The sequence below is a fragment of the Pristiophorus japonicus genome, chromosome 27, assembly GCF_044704955.1.
Source record: "Pristiophorus japonicus isolate sPriJap1 chromosome 27, sPriJap1.hap1, whole genome shotgun sequence".
Taxonomy (NCBI): Eukaryota; Metazoa; Chordata; class Chondrichthyes; family Pristiophoridae; genus Pristiophorus; species Pristiophorus japonicus.
Genome location: NC_092003.1, coordinates 4,080,931 through 4,104,948, shown reverse-complemented (window position 1 = coordinate 4,104,948; position 24,018 = coordinate 4,080,931). Strand labels below are relative to the sequence as shown.

Below are 24,018 nucleotides of genomic sequence, written 5' to 3'. Positions count from 1 at the left end.
TCTCTATCCACGTCAGTACATTAACCCCAAAACCATGTGCTTCAATTTTGCAAACTAATCTCTTGTGTGGGACCTTGTCAAAAGCCTTTTGAAAGTCCAAATACACCACATCCACTGGTTCTCCCTTGTCCACTCTGCTAGTTACATCCTCAAAAAATGCCAGAAGATTTGTCAAGCCTGATTTCCCTTTGATGAGGACAATTGTTGTGATTTTCCACTGTAAAACTGTAAATCTGAGCTGGTCCTTGCCACAACTGCAGAAAGTCTGATTTACAAACTCAAGTTGTCAATCTTTGACCCTGCAATGTGATCGACAGCCCGGCGGGACCAATCAGCAGGGGGCGGGGGGCGGGTGTTTGCGTGCCGGTGCGGGCGGACGGCCGGCCACCAATCAGCAGGGCATGCCGACAAAGACGTCACAACGCCTTTTGATTGACGGGCGTCTAAACGAATGAGCGGCTGCGGCCGGCGGGGTGGGCGGAGGGAAGGTGCCGCCTTGCAGATGCTGATAGACAATTGCGTGGACCAACGGGCGGGGAGGGGGGAAGTGGCGCGGCGAATGAGGGGGCGGGAGTTCCGGGGAGAGTTGTGGTAAGTTCGAGAAGGCGCATGGTAAGGCGGCTGGAGTGCTGATGGATCAAGTGAAGGTGAGAGGCCACCCCGCGGCATCTCGACATCTTACAGCGATTTAATGTGTAATAATGTGGTGTGGGTGGGAGGAGGAGGGGACCCTGTGGCTGGGGTCCTGGGCCCGGCTGATGGCGGGTTATCCATGGGCCGGCCGCAGCCTCCAATAATCTGCTCCATCCCAACACCCAGAATGGGCAGCACCTTCCATTTCCCCAGTCCCGCTCATCCCCTTCACTCAATCCTCCAGCTCACAGGCCAAACTCGTGTCTTTCTTTAAAATGTACATTTCTCTCTTTTTTAAAAATCACAATTTTGAGTCTGGTAAAGTCTTAATTTTGAATCTTTTATAACATTAATTTTGCTTTTACACTTCTTTTAATTTTGAATATTTTTTAAATTATGAGTTTTTAAATTTGCTTTTTTGTATGAGTTAATTTTGAATCTTTTTATAATTTTTAATTTTGAATCCTAATGTTGAATCTTAATTCTTAATTCTGTATCTTGGTTCTGAGTTTTTAGATTAATTTTGTTTTTTTTCCAAGAGTCTTAATTTTGATTCTTTTTACATAATTTTGAGTTAAATTCTAACATTAATGTTTCTTTAACAGTCTTTGATTTTGTATTTTTCAACAGGCTTTTAAAAATTCTTTGTGTTTTTAATAAATATCGGCAGTGGGTTTTTTCATTATTTTTTTAATGATCGCCCAGCTGCCACCTTCATGAATGAGGCTGTGATCTCTCGGCTTTGTGACCTCCATTAGGTTTTGCGCACTTTCATGCATTTCACATTAAAAAGAAAACCTTCCCCTCCATTATGGTTTTAGATCTTGACCACTTTATCCAAATGGTTGGATTTTCTTTGTATTGAATCTAGTAAGTGTAGTTCCAAAGAAATAGAAAATGATTGAAAGACCGAAAGGTAGGTTGGTGTTTTGGGTGGTAATCCTGCAGTAGCCCCAACAATCCTCACTAATGGTCTATTGATAGTCTGTGTCAGTGTTGCTGGCTTCAAAGAGAAAGGAAAATCTCGAGGGACAGTATTTTTGGTTCAAATTGCTTTACTTGCCTTTTGCAACCTCTTTTGCAAAGTTGTAACTACATCATTTTTGACATCAGAGACTCACCAAACGGAGGTTTCTTGTTGCAAGGGGATCTCCAGTGACGTCACCACTGGAAAGCAGCCCCACGCATTCCAGAATTGCTCTATTAAAAGTAGCAGAGGCTGAAACCTGGACTCTTCCGTTATCTATCCAGCGGAGTGAGATTGCCCCCGGTTGGTCAGTCCCACTCTTGCCGACTGTAATCATAACCAGAAAATCTCCAGAAGATCTTTCCCCCCCTCCCCCCCCCAAGTTGTAGTTTCTATTCATTTCCTCTAGAATGCTGCACCACTGTATATTCAACAATTTGTATTTATATAGCGCCTTCATCGTAAAACGTCCCAAGGCGCTTTACAGGAGTGTTTTAAGACAAAACAAATAAATTTGACACCAAGCCTCATAAAAAGTTACAGCACATGACCCAAAGCTTTGGTCAAAGAGGTACGTTTTAAGGAGCATCTTAAAGGAGGAGAGGGGTGGGAGTTCCAGAGTTTGGAGCCCAGGCAACAGAAGGCACAGTCACCAGTGGTTGAGCGATTTTATAATCAGGGATGCTCAAGAGGGCAAAATTAGAGAGGAGGGAGGTGGGGGGCTTGTGGGGCTGGAGGAGATTACATAGATAGGGAGGGGCGAGGACCATGAAGGGATTTGAAAATGAGAATTTTGAAATCCAGGCGTTGCTTAACTGGGAGCCATTGTAGGCCAGTGAGCACAGGGGATGATGGGTGAGCGGGACTGGGTGCGAGTTAGGACATGGGGGCAGCGAGCACAGGGGGTGATGGGTGAGCGGGACTGGGTGCGAGTTAGGACATGGGAGCAGCGAGCACAGGGGTGATGGGTGAGCGGGACTTGGTGCGAGTTAGGACACGGGGCAGCGAGCCTTGGGGGTGATGGATGAGCGGGACTGGGTGCGAGTTAGGACATGGGGGCAGCGAGCACAGGGGGGTGATGGGTGAGCGGGACTGGGTGCGAGTGAGGACATGGGGGCAGTGAACACCAACGCACCTTCACAGCCAAAGGACATGTGTTATGGAAGAGGGAAGTTCATCCATTGCATGCACTCAACCATACAACGGATTTTTACTGTGCGCCTGCTTACTTCAATTAGAGGATGATTTAACTAGATACAGCCCCAATTACTGTTTTTCCCACTCCTGTTCCACAGAGAGGTTTTCGAGCTGTCAAGTCTCCAGTCTGCTGTGTCTGTACACCAGGATTTCCTCCAAGACTTGCTGTAGAACAGAACACACGTGTTCACTGGCCCTTCGCACCACTTCAGCTGTTTCTTGCTGAATGTGTATCTCTAAAATGCAGACAGTTCATTTTGAACATTGCTACAGCTTTTCATGATCCAGGGATCACAGTTGCTGTTGAACATCAAATGGATTATCAAATTGACAAGTTGTGCAGATGTCTCTGATGCTGTTACTTATTGATGTAATTATGGTCATTCATCTGGTGTGATAGCTGAGGGTCAGAGTAAAATACTCTGTACCTGTCAGTGAATACAGAATAGGGCCACAAAGTGCCATTGTGTTACAAAGCAGTTGTTTGTTGACATCACAAATGGCAAGCGGAAACCTCCAGCTTTGTTCAGTACAGGTGTTGTCTTTAGCATGCTGCGATATGGTAGGGCCTTGTATCACTGTTGGTGCTGAATGTAATAATGGATATCAGACCACTCTGCTTGCACTCGATAACCAGATGGATTTAACTGGACACCAGGCAAACACTCACTTTTAGAGAGAGACTAGTTTTTTCCCTGCAGTATAGACTGACCCGAAATAGCGATATATTTAAAGGAAAGCTGGTGGTCTTGTCTTTAGAGTTGGTGTCTTAGCTATAAATCCGTTTTCCTATTTCTATTTTCTTTCGATCAATGTTGGTTAAACAATTTGTGTATAAATTTGAGTAGTTAATCTTTTTTCTATTTTGAATGTGAATCTCAATCCTCTGGCTTGTTGAACCGTTGCTGGTCATTACTTTACAGGTGATTAGATTGTTGACTTTGGAGTCGAAGTTTGGTCCCCATCCAAATTTAGCTCCACTACTGATTTAAAATCTCTTTCTGGTTGGATGTCTCTGACCACAAGAGAAACTCCAGTTCGAATTGCTGTTAGTGTTGCGCTGTAGAATTATTAGCTGCTCATGGCAAGTATGACAAAAATAATGTCTGTCCGTCCCACCATCACTTCACACAGAAATCTTGCAGTCAGTAGACAGACGTGACTTTGTGGTGTGGATTTGAAACTGTGTTCTGGAGGTGACTGCTCTGTATCTTACCAGCTGAACTGCCTCGTTCCCTCCTGTTTAGATCTGTACGAACCATGTTTGATGTCCTCATGGTTTTTTTGGAAACGTGGAATAGTCAATATTTTCTTTTGAATTACTCTGCCACTGTTACATTATTCAGAGCGTGAGTGAGTGGCTCTCTGTTTACACTGCAAAGACCATCTTTCTTACCTTGACTAAAATTGTAGACACTTGAGAAACCAAATATACAATTTTGCTGCCAGGGCAAGGGTGCTAGTTTTAGCAGTGAAAATGTGCGAGTGGGCATACGGAGAACAACTCCTCTAACCTAAACAAATGGCAAATCTGTCTGTGTATCCAGTCTGTTACACATTTGCAGATTTAATTGTTCATTTGAAAGCACTACACAACCAAATTGACTTACCACACAGGATCAGCAGGAAATGCTCTTTAGGAAAAGTGCAAAAGCTTTTCAACTTGTTTGCTGGAGCCACATATCCAGGGGCCTGTCCTAACCCAATATCCATGAGCAATGATGAGTTGCCTGCTGAGTCTGTTTAATTAGGTGAATGTATCTACTGGATTCATATTATGTTCTGTTTGTGCCAGGGATGTAACCAGTATATTTAGTTTACAAGTTTAGAATAAAGCTATGCAGTGGATTAAGGTAATGTAACAAATTTGGTGTCTTCAAGCAGCTAAAGTTTGGTTTTGTTGTCATGGTTCTGAGTACAGAAACTATTTTAACGGCCTGGTTTAGATCTCCTGTTCACTGGTAGCAGCGTAGTTGCTAAGGAAACTTGTTTGCTCTTGGGCTGAAGAGGAGTCGGCTTTGAAACAGCACTTCTATAATGGAAAAGGTTGGGTAACCATTATCTCGGCCTGAGAACAAGGTTCCTATGGTTTTAGAAAGAGGGACATGTTTGAGTTTGAAACTTGTTGGTTTTAATAAATTTGGGCATGAAATTCAAGTGACTTCTAAATTTCATCCCATTCGAGCGATACAAGTACAGTAGCCTAGTGTTCTGGTACTGGGCCAGTAACCTTGAGCTGGAGTGTGAAACTGGATTCCGAAATTAACATGAAAGTTGCTGGATTATTGTAATAACCTAACTAGTTCACTAATGTCCTTCAGAGAAGAGAACTGCCCAGCCTGGCCTACATAATTGTTCTCGTCCCACGGTATGTGGTTAACACTCAATATCCTCAGGTCAACTAGGTATTGACAATAGATACTGACATTCCAAGAATAAATAATCTTCGTCAATCCTGACGATCGGCAACATTTATAATGTATGTTTAGAATTTATAGTTGTCTTTTTCTGTGCTCGTAGGTTTTGGTACATGAAGCAAGTCTTGACACTGGAGCAATAGTTAAATTTCCTATAGCGTTTATCGGAATATGGTGCTTTTCATTGATAGTGTTTCTGGTTGATGTGGAGAAGTTTTGCTCTGTCTATACTGGATTAATGGTGTAATCTAGTGGGCCAGCAGCTTAAGACTTCTGTTGAGCTTCAGCCAATAATGAATGAATGACATTGTTTCAATCCTGTTCCAATTCATTGTCGACCAAATAGCTTATGAAAGTTTTTTTTAAATCCTGCACATGTTGATGTCGAGGCCTTTCTGGAATCTTTATAACAGCTGCAGTTTGGTGTAAGCGGCCGGCATGCCTCTTTACCTCCGTGTGTAAAAATGGCATCCTGTACAAGTCCAGCATCCACATTCATCACATGGACACGATGGGCCGAATGGCCGCCTCCTGTGCTGTAAATGTCTATGATCTGCTTGTCCCAGAGGAACCAAAGTTCGATGTTTCACCAATAGGGTGAGGACATGCATCTGCCATGGTGTGTATGTGTCCAGGACTCTCTGGTGAATTCCCAGACTGGGGTTGGGGAATTGTTGGATAGAGGACTTGCTGTGATGCTGGTTGATTTGGTGTTGTCAACAGGTTCAGAAGCTGCCATTGGGCGACATTGTTTACTGCTATTCAGCTGCAGTTCATTGATGGAAGGCCCACAACCAGGTTTTATTAAACTGGGCTTGAATATTCCCTAACCCTAACCCTAAAATAGGCATAGATTATCTTTTATGAAAGGAAGAAATGTTGAGAATACAAAAAGTAATGTTAAAACAGCTGTGTGCAGTTTCCGGTCTAAAGCTGCCAATATGGTTGAATAGTAATGGATGGTCGACTCGTGCAGCAACACAAGATGAGACCAGGATCTTGTTCGAATACAGTAACTCTTTCTTTTTCTCTTAGGTGAATGAACTGAAGGAGAAGGGCAATCAAGCCCTGAGTGCCAGGAAGATAGATGATGCCATCATCTGTTACAGTGAAGCCATTAAGCTGGACCCCAAGAACCATGTACTGTACAGCAACCGGTCTGCTGCCTATGCCAAAAAGTCAGAGTATCAGAAAGCCTATGAGGATGGCTGCAAAACTGTTGAAATTAAACCAGACTGGGGCAAGGTAGGCTACCCCTCGGGAAAAGCGTTTAACCTCTGCACAAAATGGTTGTCGCGGTTGCCTACATAAGTCCGTGCACCTCCCGGGTAATTTGTTGTACCTGTCGCACTTTGGAAAATGTTTGAGAGATCTGATCAGGTGCTCCATGAATGCAAGCCGATTCTGTTTTTGATGCCTTTGGTTGGTTGAGGGAGGATTGCCAGCTGGACACTGGAACTCCAAGATCCTCTTAAATAATGCCGTCGGGTCTTTGAAATTTTCCTGGCCCACCAGATCAGGCAAACCGTTAACGTCTCGATCGAAGGAGATGTTCTCTGATAGTGCAGCACTTGGTTAGCGCTTCACTGATGCGTTTAACCTAAATTGGGGCTTGAACCCACAACTTCTAACTCTGGTGAACATGCTACTAACTGAGCAAAGTTCACAATGGACAGTTGACAATAAAGATATCAGCTTGGCTGGTGGTAGTCTCGCTCCAGGATTGAGCACCACTGCCATGGAATATCAGCCGAGGTTACTGAAGGAACGGTACATTGTTGGAGCTGCTGTATTTCAGATGAGATGATGAGCCCTAGCTGCCTTTCCAGATGAATGTAAAATATTCTGTGGCACTTTTTGGTAGAAAATCAGGCCGTTCTTCCATTGTCCTGGCCAACATTCATCCACCAACCAACACTTGCATTTATCTCATTGCTACTTATGAAACCTTGCTCTGTGAAAAGAAAATGGTTGCTGTGTATGCTTTTTATTTAAAGTGACTTTGTTTCAAAAGCAGTTCATTGTGTGTTGCTTCTTTAGGGCTGTACTGAGGGCATAAATGCCTTGTATAACGAAAAATTCTTTCCTACCCCACCCCCAATTTTTAAACTTGTTTTTAAAAAACAATCTTTCTATTTGTGCTCCTTTTCACTTTTAGCTTCTACCTGAGTATTGTGTTGGGTGTTTGTAAATCACCACGTTGTGCCACTGGGTTCCTGATTCTCCAGTCTTCATTTTGAAACCATGAACGACAAAAGTGGATGGAGCAGTTGAAAGATCAACAAGCTCTTCTGCAAAGACCCAAATTACCTTGAACTTGTACACTAACTTTATAGCTTGCATTCTAGTCCTTCTGCCTGAAACTATTTGTTTTAATAATTGTGCCACCTTTAGGGTTACTCCAGGAAGGCTGCAGCCTTGGAGTTCCTAAATCGCTTTGAGGAGGCAAAGAAAACGTACGAGGAGGGACTAAAACACGAACCCGGAAACCAGCAGCTGAAGGATGGAATGCAGAACGTGGATGCTAGGCTCGCAGGTAAGAAGCCAGCTTTCGAAGCTTCTCGGTGTCTGTCTGGTGGAGTTGGCAGTTTGTCTTTCTATTGGATTCCTTCCGGTTCAGAGTAAAATATTGTAACAACCGAGCAAGTGGGGTGAAGGGCTGCTGCACTGCCCAGCAGGACAAGATTTGCATGTGCAATTTCTGCAGTGCTAGTCTTGGCTTGGCGAGCAAAGAAAATCCAAGTTGCTCTCGAGTGCCTGGGAGTCGGCCGACCATCTCAAAAGGGGATTTGCAACAGACTGGAGCATTTCGTTATATGAAGAGCTTTTTAAGGTGTTTAGACCGAACTGGGGAGATTTTTTTTGCCTTCAATGTTTGGGTAGTACCCTGGCAGGGAAGACTTTTTACAGAAGCACCTGATTTTCATTCCATCGTAATAAATGGAATGAAAAGCAGGCGAGCGATCCACTCCAGCTCATTGCTGCCTCGACGGCGAAGAGAGAAACCTGCTATGTTGCGAGTTACAATCCATTCCTGATGATGCAGTCTCTCGATTTATAATTCATCATAGGAAGTCCCTTGAAATCGAAGAAAACATAGAAAATAGGTGCGGGTGTAGGCCATTCGGCCCTTCGAGCCTGCACCGCCATTCACTGAGTTCATGGCTGAACATCTAACTTCAGTTCCCCATTCCTGCTTTCTCGCCATACCCCTTGATCCCCCTAGTAGTAAGGTCTACATCTAACTCCTTTTTGAATATATTTCGTGAATTGGCCTCAACTTTCTGTGGTAGAGAATTCCACAGGTTCACCACTCTCTGGGTAAAGAAGTTTCTCCTCATCTCGGTCCTAAATGGCTTACCCCTTATCCTTAGACTGTGACCCCTGGTTCTGGGCTTCCCCAATATTGGGAACATTCTTCCTGCATCTAACCTGTCTAAATCTGTCAGAATTTTAAATGTTTCTATGAGATCCCCTCTCATTCTTCTGAACTCCAGTGAATACAAGCCCAGTTGATCCAGTCTTTCTTGATATGTCAGTCCTGCCATCCCGGGAATCAGTCTGGTGAACCTTCGCTGCACTCTCTCAATAGCAAGAATGTCCTTCCTCAAATTAGGAGACCAAAACTGTACGCAATACTCCAGGTGTGGCCTCATCAAGGCCTTGTACAACTGTAGTAACACCTCCCTGTCCCTGTACTCAAATCCCCTCGCTATGAAGGCCAACATGCCATTTGCTTTCTTAATCGCCTGCTGTACCTGCATGCCAACCTTCAATGACTGATGTACCATGACACCCAGGTCTCGTTGTACCTCCCCTTTTCCTAATCTGTCACCATTCAGATAATAATCTGTCTCTGTTTTTACCACCAAAGTGGAGAACCTCGCATTCATCCACATTATACTTCATCTGCCATGCATTTGCCGACTCATCTAACCTATCCAAGTCACTCTGCAGCCTCATAGCATCCTCCGCGCAGCTCACACTGCCACCCAACTTAGTGTCATCCGCAAATTTGGAGATACTACATTTAATCCCCTCGTCTAAATCATTAATGTACAATGTAAACAGCTGGGGCCCCAGCACAGAACCTTGCGATGCCCCACTAGTCACTGCCTGCCATTCTGAAAAGTCCCCATTTACTCCTACTCTTTGCTTCCTGTCTGCCAACCAGTTCTCAATCCACGTCAGCTCACTACCCCCAATTCCATGTGCTTTAACTTTGCACATTAATCTCTTGTGTGGGACCTTGTCGAAAGCCTTCTGAAAGTCCAAATATACCACATCAACTGGTTCTCCCTTGTCCACTCTACTGGAAACATCCTCAAAAAATTCCAGAAGATTTGTCAAGCATGATTTTCCTTTCACAAATCCATGCTGACTTGGACCTATCATGTCACCTCTGTCCAAATGCGCTGCTATGACATCCTTAATAATTGATTCCATCATTTTACCCACTACCGATGTCAGGCTGACCGGTCTATAATTCCCTGCTTTCTCTCTCCCTCCTTTTTTAAAAAGTGGGGTTACATTGGCTACCCTCCACTCCATAGGAACTGATCCAGAGTCTATGGAATGTTGGAAAATGACTGTCAATGCATTTCCGCTATTTCCAAGGCCACCTCCTTAAGTCCTCTGGGATGCAGTCCATCAGGCCCTGGGGATTTATCGGCCTTCAATCCCATCAATTTCCCCAACACAATTTCCCGACTAACAAAGATTTCTCTCAGTTCCTCCTTCTTACTAGACCCTCTGACCCCTTTTATATCCGGAAGGTTGTTTGTGTCCTCCTTAGTGAATACCGAACCAAAGTACTTGTTCAATTGGTCTGCCATTTCTTTGTTCCCCGTTATGACTTCCCCTGATTCTGACTGTAGGGAACCTACAGAGGACCTAGACTTGTTTCCACTCTAAAAATGAGTTCTTAGGTGACGGAACATTCCAATACAGGTACCACAGTCCCTGTCACAGGTGGGACAGATAGTCATTGAGGGAAGGGGAGGGTGGGAGAGGTTTACCGCACGCTTCTTCCGCTGCCTGCACTTGATTTCTGCATGCTCTTGGCGACAAGTGTAGAGGTGCTCAGCACCCTCCCGGATGCACTTCCTCCACTGAGGTGGACTGGTCTTTGGCCATGGACTCCCAGGTGTCGGTGAGGATGTTGCACTCTATCAGGGAGGCTTTGAGGGTGTCCCTGTAACGTTTCCTCTGCCCACCTTTGGCTTGCTTGCCATGCAGGAGTTCCGAGTAGAGCGCTTGCTTTGAGAGTCTTGTGTCAGACGTGCGAACAATGTGGCCCACCCAGTGGAGCTGGTCGAGTGTGGTCAGTGCTTCGATGCTGGGGATGTTGGTCTGATGGAGGACGCTAACGTTGGTGCGTCTGTAGACTATTCAAAGTTTGTTTTTGTACTCTTCAAAAGTGCTGTTTTGCTTAATTCACACTACTGAATGGTTCCTATTTTCACTGCAAAAATATGCTGTAAATGCCAAATAGTTCTATTATTGGACATGGTAATAATATGATTTGATTTGCTTTCCTTGCAGAAAAGAAATTCATGAACCCGTTCGCTTCTCCCAACCTGTACCAGAAGCTGGAGAGCGACTCCAGGACAAGGGCACTGCTGAGTGATCCGAGCTACAAAGAAATGATTGAACAGTTAAAAAACAAACCAGCTGACCTAGCCACGTACGTGCAGTCCCTTCCACTTCGGGGTATTCCATTATCATTCGGGAGAATGTTTAGTTAGTTCGGTCGAAGATTGATCTCCGTCATCCAGAATACTGGCTAATGTCTAATTCCAACTCTAGATATAAATCCATAGCTTTGGGATATCAATCCAAGATCTGGTGGTGAGTTCAATTCAGTGGATTTTGAATGAAATGATCCCCAGCTTATGCCTTTTCACCAATGTGGCAAGTTTCAATTTCTTTACCAATCCTCTATCCTCTGTTGCCCCTCTCCTGAAGATGCTGACTTTCAACAGTACAATTCCACATGTTAGTTGTACTCTGGTAGTGCTTCATGTGTCACCAAGGAGTCATGTTGGCAAGCCATTGATTTACAGGGGAGGGTTCATCGATTCGCATGCACTGCCATCAGGGATCGTTCATTAGCAATTGGGAAGGGAAACTCTTCTTTGTTTTCCTAACCCATCCATATCACTGCCCAGGCTGAATTGGGTAACACTGCACAGACTATGGATTATATATGGCTGAACCATTGGGGAAGTAACATTCTTTCAGGGTAGATGCAGGGAGGATGTTTACTCTGGCTGTGGAGTCGAGAACCAGAGGTCACCGTCTCAGAATAAGGGGTCGGCCATTTAGGACGGAGATGGAGAAATTTCTTCTCTTGGAGGGTGGTGAATCTTTGGAATTCTCGAACCCAGAGGGCTGTGGAGGCTCAGTCTTCAAGACAGAGAGTGATAGATTTTTGAATATTAAGGGAATCGAGGGATATGGGGATCGTGGGATTGAGGTAGAAGATCAGCCGCGATCTTATTGAGTGGCGGAGCAGGCTCGAGGGGCCGAATGGCCTACTCCTGCTCCTTTGTTATGTTCTTAAGTCCCAATTTTTAACTGGTGTTTGAGGGAGGTATGTGTCTTGTCTCTTTTCTAAGCGGAATGGAAAATGTAAGTTCAATGCGGTCCATTTAAAAAAAAAAAACCTGTAATCGTAATGCGAGGCTTGTTGTTTAAAAACTGAAGACCTGACCTATAATATTGAATCCTATTTATATTAACATTTTTCTAACTAAAACGTGCATTTGACCAATCTTCCAAATAAATGGGTACTGTTTAAGTGAGCGTAGTTTGAATGGTATCAAAGTTATGACTGGAATAGCCTGAAGAATTTCAGATGTTTAATACCCTGCGGAATACATGACGGTAGACAGTCGTTCTGTGGCTGCCTCTTCCAGTGAGGAGCCAAGTGCGCGTTTGTTAACTGTGCAGTTAGCAGCTGGTGTCCTTCGCTTTCTCAGGAGACTACAAGATCCCAGAGTTATGACCACTCTAAGTGTTTTGCTTGGAATTGATCTGCAAGGCACTGAGGATGAGGACATTCCGTCTCCACCCCCACCTCGAAGCAAAACGGAAAGTAAACCAGAGCCAATGGAGGAGGACCTCCCTGAAAATAAAAAGAAGGTACCGTACCATCTAAAGGGGCCCTCGGGCTATCCTGATTCATTTACCTCACTCATTCCCACTATTGTCCTAAATATGTAATTTTAAATTAATCCTCAGGCATTGAAAGAGAAAGAATTGGGTAATGATGCCTACAAAAAAAAGGACTTTGAAACTGCATTGAAGCATTATGATCTGGCAGCAGAATTTGACCCCACAACTATGACCTATTTAACCAACAAAGCAGGTGAGGATTGCAGTAAATTATATTTAGCTGTTTTTGTTGAATGCGGCTAGACCACACGAGTGGTGGGACATTGTAGCAATGCTTTATTTTCTTATCCTTAATGCATTCTTGTCCTCTGGGTCATCAGAAGGCCCCATCGGGGGTCATGACCCATCTGGCACCAGTCTGTGTTGTGGCCCTGGAGAAGGTCACTTGTCTGCACTCTTGGGAATTGTGCTTGATGGGGCTTTGAAAGAGAAGGGGGGAGAAAGTGTCATACCTGTTATGAAGGGCTTGAATTATTTTGACTGTTAAATTTTCATTGCACTGTACCTCGGAAAAGTGGCCTGCATAATCGTTCATACACTGAATTTTTGCTCTCCTCCCTGTCTCAACCCTCCTGTCCCTTTCTGTGTTGAATGGGAGCCAGACACTTCACTCAGGAGGAAAATTCAATGGATTTTCATTTTGGCTGTTCAGGTACAGCTCTCTCCCTTTCAGCTGGTTTTGAGATCCCAATCCCAAATAGCTGGGAGCTGATTGTCCCTCTCGGTGCGTGATGTGAAAAAGATCCAAACACACGGAGAAAATGATTTCCCTCCTTTTGGTTTTTAAAGGAGAACTTGTCTTTAATGAGAATTAGCTTGCTATGTCTCTTGTAATATTGTTCTGTCCTTGCAGCTGTGTACTTTGAACAAAATGAATTTGACAAATGCCGTGAAATCTGTGACAAAGCCATTGAAGTAGGACGGGAAAACCATGAAGATTATCAGCAAATTGCAAAGTAAGTGATCCATGTGCAGTCTAATCATAAGATATTGTAGAATTTACTGAACCTAGTATATATGGATATGCTGCACTAAGATTCTGAAGCTTAGCAGCATCTTCCCCTTAGACCATTCATTTATTGGCTCAGGTCTGGTTTTATGCCCAGTTATATATAAAATTTATTTGTGGGGGGTGATTTCAGCACTGGTACAGTAGATTGAATACTACATGAGTTGGGTACTATAACTGACCCTTCTAATTCTAAACAGTACAACTGCAAACGTTTTGTAAGCAACCTTTGTATAATATACAAATCAAGATTTTAAAGTTTTGCATGGAGATGTTTACCAAGTGCATCTAATGTGAACTTGCATCTCTCCATTCCTTGATAGGAAGGATCTATTTCCCTGAGCAGAGGGGTCAACAACCAGGGGACATGGATTTAAAGTAATTGGTAGATGGTTTACGGGGGATTTGAGGAGAATATCTTCACCCAGGGGTGGTGGGGGTCTGGGGCGGAACTCACTGCCTGAAAGGGTGGTAGAGGAAGAAACCCTCACCACATTTGAAGTGCCGTAACCTACAGAGCTATGGACCGAGAGCTGGAAAGTGGGATTAGGATGAGTAGCTCATGGCCGGTCAGCGCGGACACGATGGGCCGAATGGCCTCCTTCCGTTCCGTAAATTTCTATGATTCAATTGAGATTTAAATTACCTTTTGATTGCTGCTTCCCTAGCTGTAGTATTATTCATAGCTCGCATTTACATAACAGAAAAATGTCCCAAAGCATTTCAGAGGCTTAATCAAAAATCATACGTCCAGCCAAAGGAGGAGATATTGGAAGGGGTGACAAAAACCTGGTTAAAAGTGGTGGGTGTTAAGGAACGTGTTCAAGGCAGAGAGATTCAGGGAAGGAATTACTGAGCCTCAGCGGCTGAAGGCACAGCCACCACTTGTGGTGCAGGAGTCGGAGGAGTGGAGAGGTTGCGGAATGGGATTGGAGATCGTATGGGGGTAAGGCCATGGGGTGATTTAAACATGGGGATGAGAATTTTAAATAACTGCAAGGTGAAGAAGGGTGACGGAATAATGGGACTTGGTGCCGATAGGATACAGGCAGCAGACTTTTGGAAGAGCTGACGTTTCCAGAGGGTAATGGGTGGGAGACAAACCAGGGGACTATTGGCATATTTAAGTCTGGAAGTGATCGTGGTGTGGGTGAAGGTTTTGGGAGAATATGGATTGAGATATGGGTAAAAGTGGACAGTCTTACTTCTCAATTGCCCACTTAATTACATTTAGTTGACAACTTAACTCCATTGTCTTTTCAGGGCATATGCACGAATTGGAAACGCCTACTTCAAGGAAAACCAGTACAAAGAAGCGGTTCAGTTCTTCAACAAATCCATCGCTGAGCATAGGACTCCCGAGGTCATAAAGAAATGTCAGCAAGTGAGATTTCTTTGTTGTTCTCCAGACTTTTATTGTGCCTGGGAGGGATTACAAAATGCTGCTAAATTGATACTCGAGCAGGCAGGTGGTTTTAGTACCTCGTGACCCAGGCCAGAGAATGCAATCACATTTCTTTTAGCTGGAAATTGGGGGTGGGAGCGACTCAAAATGGCCGTTTTAAAACTCTTCTCCTTCGCTATGATGGAGGTGATTTGCTTCTGTTGCACTCGGTTGCTGCTATATATGGGAATTCCCATTGTGAAAGACAGACCTCAATGCCTGCGTTCACATATTTTGCCTCGGTTTCCTCGGGGCTTATTTTCCAAAATAACTCTACTCCTGTTTGTATAGGCCGACAAGATCCTGAAGGATGCGGAGCGGGCAGCGTACGTTAATCCTGAGCTCGCCCTTGAGGAGAAGAACAAAGGCAATGAGTTCTTCCAGAAAGGTAATGTGACACTAAGATTGGGTTCTGCAGGGGGAAGGGAGTGTAACTAGCGCCAGAATATGATTGCTGCATCTTTGTTCAAAGCTTTAGTAAATTGAAGTGGCAGTGGTCTGGCACTCACTCGAGGGCACTGCTACCGAAGCTGACACTGCCGTCAGTATCGAGAAAACACGTTCGTGGGCAACAATTTGTTTAAACATTTATTTGTATTTTAAAATGGATCCCAGAAAGTTTGTGCACCCATCATGCTTCAGGGATGCTTTGCTTTGTACTCGTGGCGATACACAGTGATGTTATCTGTACTTTTGTTTCAACTTTTTCCCCCAGTTCTTTACGGCACTTTATTGACTGCATCAAAGCTTCTGGCTTTCCACTCTAAGTGTGTTCACCTCTCCTCAGAATGCTTTTATTTAAAAAAAAAACTGTTTCAACTTGTCATTTTAAGTTTGGATGTGTTCACCAGGCTTCAACCAAACTGCAGTGGTTTGATTCTGGTGCTGCTCCGAGCACAGACGCTGAAATCCCAATCCCACAGCGATACAGGGTTAAGGCCATCTAAATTTTATTTGGCAGGCTCCTGGTGGTATTAACACAGCCACCAGGTCATGCACAAGAACATAAGGGATAGAAGTCGGCCATTCGGCCCTTCACGCCTGCTCTGCCATTCAATAAGATCATGGCTAATCTTCCATCTCAACTCCACTTTCCCGCACTATCCCCATATCCCTCTCAGTTCCCCAAAATCTATCATAGAAAATAGGTGCAGGAGCAGGCCATTCGGCCCTTCGAGCCTGCACCACCATTCTATCGATCGCAACCTCGACTATACTCAACGACCGAGCATCCACGGCTCTCTGGGGTAGAGAATCCCAAAGAATCTTGCAGTTCTTTCATTGATATATTCGTGTAGAGTTGAGTACTTCCAACACTGATTGACTGTGATGGACGGTGAGAAAGAAGGGGATTGTGTTGATATTCAATATTGAAACAATCACGTCTTCCATAATTGGAAGACTATGCATTGTAACGTGTCTGCACAGATCCTAGGTGATGCGCACTTGCCTCTGAATTAAACTGTGTATGCTATCTAATTTATGGATGGCCCTCTCACTTCAATCACAGGTGATTACCCACAGGCTATGAAACATTACTCAGAAGCTCTTAAACGCAATCCTGCCGATGCTAAACTCTACAGTAACAGAGCTGCCTGCTATACCAAGCTCTTAGAATTCCAGCTAGCTCTGAAGGTAATACTTTTAAATGATAAAAACTTAATAGAACTGTTACACTTGCATTTCCCCCAGCTGCACAGTTGCTGAATTTGTTGCACAATATGGAGCGGACTAATGCAGTCCAGGAAGATCTCTGGTTTGATCCCCGGTCTGTGCTCAATTCATTATGAAGGGGTTCGATGGGGTGGACCTGGACAACCTGTTTCCACTTGTGGGTGGGTTTAGAAGAAGGACAGAAATACAAGATAACAGAACAAAAAGAATGGAGGGCAGAACTTGTCACATGGAGTGGTTGTAGTAGATAGTATTGATGCATTTATGGGAGAAGGAACCAGAGGGATACAGGGGCAGGTTGCAAGAGGCAATTAGAATGGGAGGGGGCTCATGAGTAGAAACACCAGTTGGACCAAATGGCTTGTTTCTGTGCTGCAGATCCTATGCAATTGTACATAGTGAACTGATGTTGGCTGGAGAGGAGGAGGGATGGCGCTCAGTGGGTACCTTGGGCTGTGGGTGGAGAGGGGGAACATCAGTTAGAGTTTGAGATTTTGTGTGACAGAATCTGGCTCGACTCTGGCCTTTCCTACTTCTAACCAAACTCTGATAGCTTGTGGGCACATTCTGCATCACGGCTTGCTCTAGGGTCCTGACTGGGGTGCAGTAAGCAGCGGCACTTTTAGGGGAGGTGAGGAGGAAATTGTTTTCTGGAGGTCGCTGACTCTTGCTGGGTTCTGGTTCCAGTGTCCACTTTTCATGTGGGCCTTAGCTGTGTTGACAAGCTATTCAACTATTGGGGGGTAGGACGGCTGAATCCAGTTGTATCTTCAACCAACACCAACGTGCACCGTTTCCAGCAGTGATCACTGGATATCAGCAGGAGTTCTGGTTGGGGTTTGCTTTTTCCCTTCCGAGCCCAGGACCAGTAGTGCCCCAAGTGCAAATAGAGTCCAGCGATGCTCAGTCTGGTGAGTGGCTGACTGGTTGAGAAGCCACTGCACCCAACATGCCAGCTGAAACTTGCCTGGTTTAGAAGACAGAATGCAAATTTCAGTTTGGCGATCTTCCATTCTAGCCACTGGATAAGCTTCATGTAAGTGTCTTTGACACCTTTCTAGCTGCTGAATGCTTTGTGAATAGCTGATTATTATTCATCTGTATCCAATGAGAATCCACAGCCTCCACTAAACTACTGGGTGGGATTGAAAAATTGTCCTACTGACCACAATAATCCAGACATGATTACTGCTGTGATTGTTGTAGTTAGTAGGATGGGAATGAAAATGCATTTTCTAACTTGCTCGCAGTAGCAGTGTCTAACAGTCTGCTGATTTATTTTTTCCCCCACTGTTGAACACACTCATATAGTGGGTGCTCGGGGATCAGAGTTTTGACATCACTATTCACACGGATCTGGACCTTCAGTCTGAAATGTAGGCACACTCAGTGCTGCTATTTTTAATACTTTTTTTGAAGTATCTTCAGTCATGGGGCAATTTCCCTGGCACCATTATAAAGCCCGAGGCTGTAACTGCCCTGGTTGTACAGTGCATTTATAGGTTTTGAAGAGCAAGTGTAGAATATCCACTCATAATTTTTAGCATAAACCAATGTGATCATAAAACAAATTTCCAATATTTCGAGTCGGCTCTTTTTTTCTCTCTCTCCAGTTTAAAATAATAGGTTAGAGAATTTTTATTCTCGTTTGCCCCCCCCCCCAAAAAAAAGCATGTAATTTAATCACTGAATTTTTTTATCATCCAGCCAATATTTGAAAATCAATGTCTCCAGTTAGAATTATACATTGTGTTTGCATCAAACTATGGCATTTTAATCCCCCGTATGTCTTGATTTATGAAACATACATAAAAAGCTACTTGAACTTGTAACTGGCAATTTAAGATGCTTTTTCTCTTCCCTTTGCTTCCAGGACTGTGAAGATTGTATCCGCCTTGATCCCACATTCCGTGAGTAGCTCTGATTTTGTGCGATTATAAAGTCTGTTTTGTGTTGATTTTGAACCTCTGCCTACGTAAATGTCATCCCAAATTCGTACTAGTTTTTGTTGCTTGGGAGCTGGTAGAGATTGTATTCGTGGATTGGCATTTATTTTAAATGCTAAAGTCTAACCTGTTGTGTTACAATTTATGATTGCAACAAAATGTGCCTCTTTAAAAACTCGGAAAATGCAGGAAGTGCTCAGCAGGTCAGGCAGCATCTGTGCACGTCAAAAAAATTATTGAAAATAGCAACACAGATGCTGCCCGACCTGCTGAGTATTTCCTGCATTTTCCGAGTTTTTAAAGAGGCACATTTTGTTACAATCATAAGTTTCTTGTTGACTTCCGATTTCCAGCATTCCACAGTATTTTGAAAAAATATTTCAGAATGAAAGGCTTGTGCATTTCCATATGGATATTTCTCTTAGCCAATTTCTTCCTCCATTGGAATATGGTTTCATTAGCATTGTTAACTCTCTGGTACCTCACCAGGGTTCTGAAAAGCTGAATTCACTCCTGCCTTCACACACGGCCACCTGTAGCAGCGTTTGCCAGTTAGTGTTCTTGCCATTTGTTCCTCCTACCCTGTACTGAAGTCAATTGTAAATTCCTCAATAGCTGAAGCAGCCTTTTATCGTTCAATCTTCTCGACATCAGGTACTTCTTAATATACCCGAGTCATAATCAGTGTTCCTGTTCAGGTGTCTGGAGGTCCCACGCAGGCTGCTTGCCAGCTTCACCATGGAAAAACGCGTATGTGCGGAAATTTGAATGCGCACCCAAAAAAAGAGGAAACATTGGTCATAATCCCCCGCGCCACCCACACTACTAGGTTAGAGACTAGTTGTGCGCATCAGTGTTGAATCCTCTCCTAATATCCCTACTGCAGCATTGATGTCAAAAGTTAAACCTCCCATCAGTGGGGAGGTGCTGAATGGCAGCATTATGATCCTCGCAGGTAAAACGATATGTGATTGATCCAGAGCTGAACGCACACCAGTTAGCGGCTGGATTGGACACCTCTCGGTGAGGGCTTTCCTTTGATCGCTGGGGATGGGGTGATGCTGAATATTCAGTATATTTGAGACGGGTTGAGTGACTGGATTGCCATAGAAGTGAGATTAGTAAGATCATAACCTAGCTGCTATTTATCATATAGTATTACCTGTACAACAGGTGTGCTGAGCACAATGGAGAATTGGCCTGGCAGTCGGTGCATCAAAATATGGCTCCCAAAAGCCTTTGATTTCCAGACCGGCACAGACACGATGGGTCGAATGGCTTCCTTCTCTCGTAATTTTTCTATGATTTTATGCAGAAATAAAAATAGTTTAAATTTTTTTGTCTGATCCGGAGGCTGTCTACTGCTTAACAGATGTTGCAAATAATCTCATTCAAATGCTCTGCCTTATTATAGTTAAAGGTTACACAAGAAAAGGAGCAGCCCTCGAGGCCTTGAAGGATTTCACCAAAGCCATGGATGTTTATCAGAAAGCACTTGACCTGGATACCAACTCCAAGGTATTACTGGATCATCTTTCACTTCCGCTCTTGTCCTGTTCATGTTGGCGATGTTGTCAACCTGAGGGAGAGCATTATAAACTGGAGTTTCTCCGGTTGTGTAGTTTTAGGTGACACAGCATGTTTGGTATTGTGCAGTGCAGCAATGATGTAAGCTGACTTTCTGTCCATGGGAGATATATTGTGAGCCGTTGGCTTTTAGATAGAGCCCCAGTCGACTGGAGGTGGGCTCATAAAGTCCCAATATTGAAAAAGGGGAAGGAATCCAACCCAGGTATCATCGGCTTGTTAGTTTGATGTCAGTTGCTGGAAGCAGTTCTAAAGAATGTGACTTAAGATCCACTTCAAAGGCAACAAAGACACAGTGCATATTTATAGTAAATATAAGTTTGCCTGAGTTATACTTTGCAACTCCTTTTTGAAGTGCAACCAAGAGCAAAGAAAATGGAATATATATATAATATAAAAGGAAAATACCAAAAGGCTGAGCTTCCGAGCTGTATTGGATATCTACAACAGGCACATCTGTTCCTGGGCAGTTGTGTAGCAGCCTGACTGGGTTCTTTTCTTTAAACATATTTTTTTTTAGCCCTGAGAGAATCCTCAAAATACACGCTGGACGAACCTAGCACCTGGCTAGACTGGAGAGTGTTTGCTTTCCTGCAAGGTTTTTCTCCTGAAGGATGCCTTTCTTTGTCTTGGTGAACAGGTTATCTCTTGGATTGCCTGCTTGTGGCGATGGTGTAGGAGGTAGAGGAAGGGAGGTGTGGGTATGGAGAAGGGGTAGCTTTAATCTCCTGTCCAATCCAGGACACTCTGGTTATTTCAGAGTCTAGAGTGAAAAGTGAAGTTTGTGAGGATCTGCTGTTTTCTGGATTGATGGTTGAGAGCTGATTCCAGGCCAGGTCTGAGTAAACACTCTGTGTGACATAGACACAACAGCGGAAAAACAGATTCAGACTCTTCCCTTCCAAAATGGCCATTAAAACATCCTGGATACAGCAAGCTCTCCACCAAGCTAGTGCATTAGTTTAAGTGCCTGTTTTGGAAGAAGGTGATGTTGGTGGGGCTTCAGTACTCGAGCAAGGCAACAGTTTTAGTCACTGGACTTTTCTCATAACTTGCGGGGTGTGACAGTTTCGAAAGGTGGGCAGTGTTGGCATTTTCAATGTGGAGCACAGTCTTTATGGACTGTTTTAATGGCTTCAACGTGCAGACATTCCTGGGGCTACATCCAGTAACTCTTGAGGTCCTGTGGTCAGAGCAACCCTACAGATAACCTTTTTCTCAAACTTCCTCAGGAAGCTTCTGAAGGTTACCAGCGCTGCCTTGTGATGCAATATAACCGAAATGATACTCCAGAGGAGGTGAAACGCCGTGCCATGGGTGACCCAGAGGTGCAGCAGATCATGAGTGACCCTGCGATGAGGCTGATCTTGGAGCAGATGCAGAAGGACCCGCAGGCACTAAGCGAGTGAGTACATTCATTAACCTATTAAAAATTGGTCGCATCTTATTCATGACTGTCCTGAATGAAGTTTGGAGCCTCTTTATGTAGCGTGCCCTGTATAATTGCTGGCGGGATGTTCTGAAATAGTTCATTTAGTTGTGTATTGCAGTGTGGCATTGTGCTAGCCCACCATTGTAGTGGTAAACGATTTGCACGCTGTTTCATTGCTGACCTGTCTTATACTGCTACTAATGCTCACTCTCCCCTCGTTTCTCCTCAGCCACTTGAAGAATCCTGTTATAGCTCAGAAGATTCAAAAACTCATTGATGTTGGTCTCATTGCAATCCGGTGATGACCACAACCAGACTTCAGCAGCGATGAGACTAGGACAGCCCTTCAGGAACATGCCCGCAGGGGATTTAGGGGGTGATGGGGAGGGGGGGGGGTGGAAGAACAAGGGGGGGAAAATGAAAACAGCCAAAATAGACACTGTCTACAGCATCTCATCTTAGTTTGTATTTGTAACATCTGATTATTTAGCAAGATCTGACGACATCTAGCACAATGTTGGTGCAAACCTGTAGCCTGTGCATTTTCTGTAATTTTAATTTTTTTCATTTTAAGACGATGTGAAATCTCTACCGACGTCACCTTGGAGTAACCAGAGATGTCGAGGTTTTCCAATATTTTGCAGTTTATCGCATGCAGAAAGTTGCAATAAAACATTGTATCTGATACGTCCTTACTACACAGTATAAATGCACACGAGGCCCATGCTTGAGAGAAGGTCAGTCTGTGACCTGTCCTTTATTCCTTTGCACTCAAGTGATGAAGGTGGGTAGAGCTTCCCCTTTTATACCTGACGGGCCAGGTTCGGAGTGTCTCCCACCTAGTGGTCAGTGTTCTCACGGTGTACCACTTAGGTCAGTTTATACATGGGTTACAATGCTGGTTGAATACATGACATCTCCCCCCCCCCCCCCCCCCCAAAGTCTTATTGGGATCACAGGTTGAGTTTCTCTGGTGGTTTACGCTCCCTTGTAGAGCACCTGAGTTGGGGCTCCGGTTGTTGGGCGCTTCCCTGATTGTCTGCTGTTTGCGGTGCCTCAGGCCTGTCTGGACTGTCCACCGTGACTGGGCTCTCCTCCACTTGGTTCCGGTGTTCGGTCACCTGTGGTGGAGTGAACTCTACATCGTGTTCTTCCTCTGCTTCTTCTGTGGGGTTGCTGATCTTCCTCTTTGTTTGATCCACATGTTTGCGGCAGATTTGTCCATTGGTAAGTTTAACTACCAGAATCCTATTTCCCTCCTTGGCAACCACAGTGCCTGCGAGCCATTTGGGCCCTGCAGCGTAGTTGAGGACAAAAACAGGGTCATTTACATAAATACATCGCGCCCTCGCATTCCTGTCATGGTAGTGATATTGTGACTGGCGCCTGCTCTCGACAATTTCTTTCATGGTGGAGTGTAGAAGGGATAATCGGGTTTTGAGCGTCCTTTTCATTAGTAGCTCTGCGGGTGGGACCCCTGTGTGGTCGGGATCTATAGGCCAACAGGAGGCGTGATAAGTGGGTTTGTAGGGAACCCCCTTGGAATCTGCGCATCCCCTGTTTGATTATCTGCACTGCTCGTTCTCCCTGGCCGTTTGAGGCCGGCTTGAACAGTACCGTTCTAACATGGTTAATTCCATTGCCTGCCATGAAGTCCTGCGCCATTGTCGCTGACCAAGATGTCCGGTAGACCGTGGGCGGCGAACATTGCCCGTAGACTTTCTACCGTGGCAGAGGATGTGCTTGAATTTAAAATGTCACACTCGATCCATTTGGAGTAGGCGTCTACTACAACCAAAAACATTTTCCCCATGAAAGGACCTGCGTAGTCCACATGGATGTGTGACTAAGGATTGGCGGGCCAGGACCAGGGGCTAAGGGGGGCTTCCCTGAGCGCATGGCCCAGCTGGGCACACGTGTTGCACCTGCGAACACAAAGTTCCAGATCTGCGTCTATCCCTGGCCACCAAACATGTGACCTGGCAATTGCCTTCATCGTGACAATGTCCGGGTGCCCATTGTGGAGTTCTCTGATGAACACCTCTCTGCCCATCTGGGGCATGACTACGCGGTTTCCCCACAGTAGGCAATCGGCCTGAATCGAGAGTTCATCCTTGCGCCTGTGAAATGGTTTAAATTTCTCAGGGCATGCCCTGTACGTGGCTGCCCATTCCCCATTCAGAGCACATTTCTTGACTAGAGACAATAGCGGGTCTCTATTTGTGCAGACTTTAATCTGACGGGCTGTAATGGGTGGGCCTTCCCTTCCGAAAGCTTCAACAGCCATGACCATCTCAGCACCATGCTCGGTAGCCCCCTCAGTGGTGGCTAGTGGGAGCCTGCTGAGTGCATCGGCGCAGTTTCCGGTGCCCGGTCTGTGCCGAATTGTGTAGTCATAGGCGGCTAACGTGAGTGCCCACCTCTATGCGGGCCGATGTGTTTGCATTTATGGCCTTGTTGTTGGCCAAAAGGGACGTTAGGGGTTTGTGATCTGTCTCCAGCTCAAATTTCCTGCCAAACAGGTACTGGTGCA

General features: G+C 44.7%; 1 protein-coding gene across 1 annotated transcript; it reads left to right on the top strand.

The window, feature by feature from the left end:
- The first annotated feature begins 569 nt into the window (after window positions 1–569).
- On the top strand, window positions 570–22,176 carry LOC139239427 (stress-induced-phosphoprotein 1-like). The gene is made up of 14 exons (XM_070868156.1): window positions 570–647; window positions 6,250–6,459; window positions 7,609–7,750; window positions 10,759–10,900; window positions 12,198–12,360; window positions 12,460–12,586; window positions 13,247–13,349; window positions 14,666–14,786; window positions 15,138–15,234; window positions 16,357–16,481; window positions 18,394–18,430; window positions 19,881–19,984; window positions 21,286–21,458; window positions 21,715–22,176. Exons 1-14 carry the CDS (start codon window positions 633–635, stop codon window positions 21,785–21,787), a joined length of 1,632 nt encoding a protein of 543 aa, XP_070724257.1. The 5' UTR covers window positions 570–632; the 3' UTR covers window positions 21,788–22,176.
- Window positions 22,177–24,018: the final 1,842 nt, after the last annotated feature.

What these genes read in the sequence shown, in the direction of transcription:
- LOC139239427 (XM_070868156.1), top strand. An exon ending in CTATTTAACCAACAAAGCAG is followed by an intron (nt 12,587 to 13,246) that starts GTGAGGATTGCA and finishes CTGTCCTTGCAG; the next exon opens with CTGTGTACTTTGAACAAAAT. An exon ending in GACCCGCAGGCACTAAGCGA is followed by an intron (nt 21,459 to 21,714) that starts GTGAGTACATTC and finishes GTTTCTCCTCAG; the next exon opens with CCACTTGAAGAATCCTGTTA.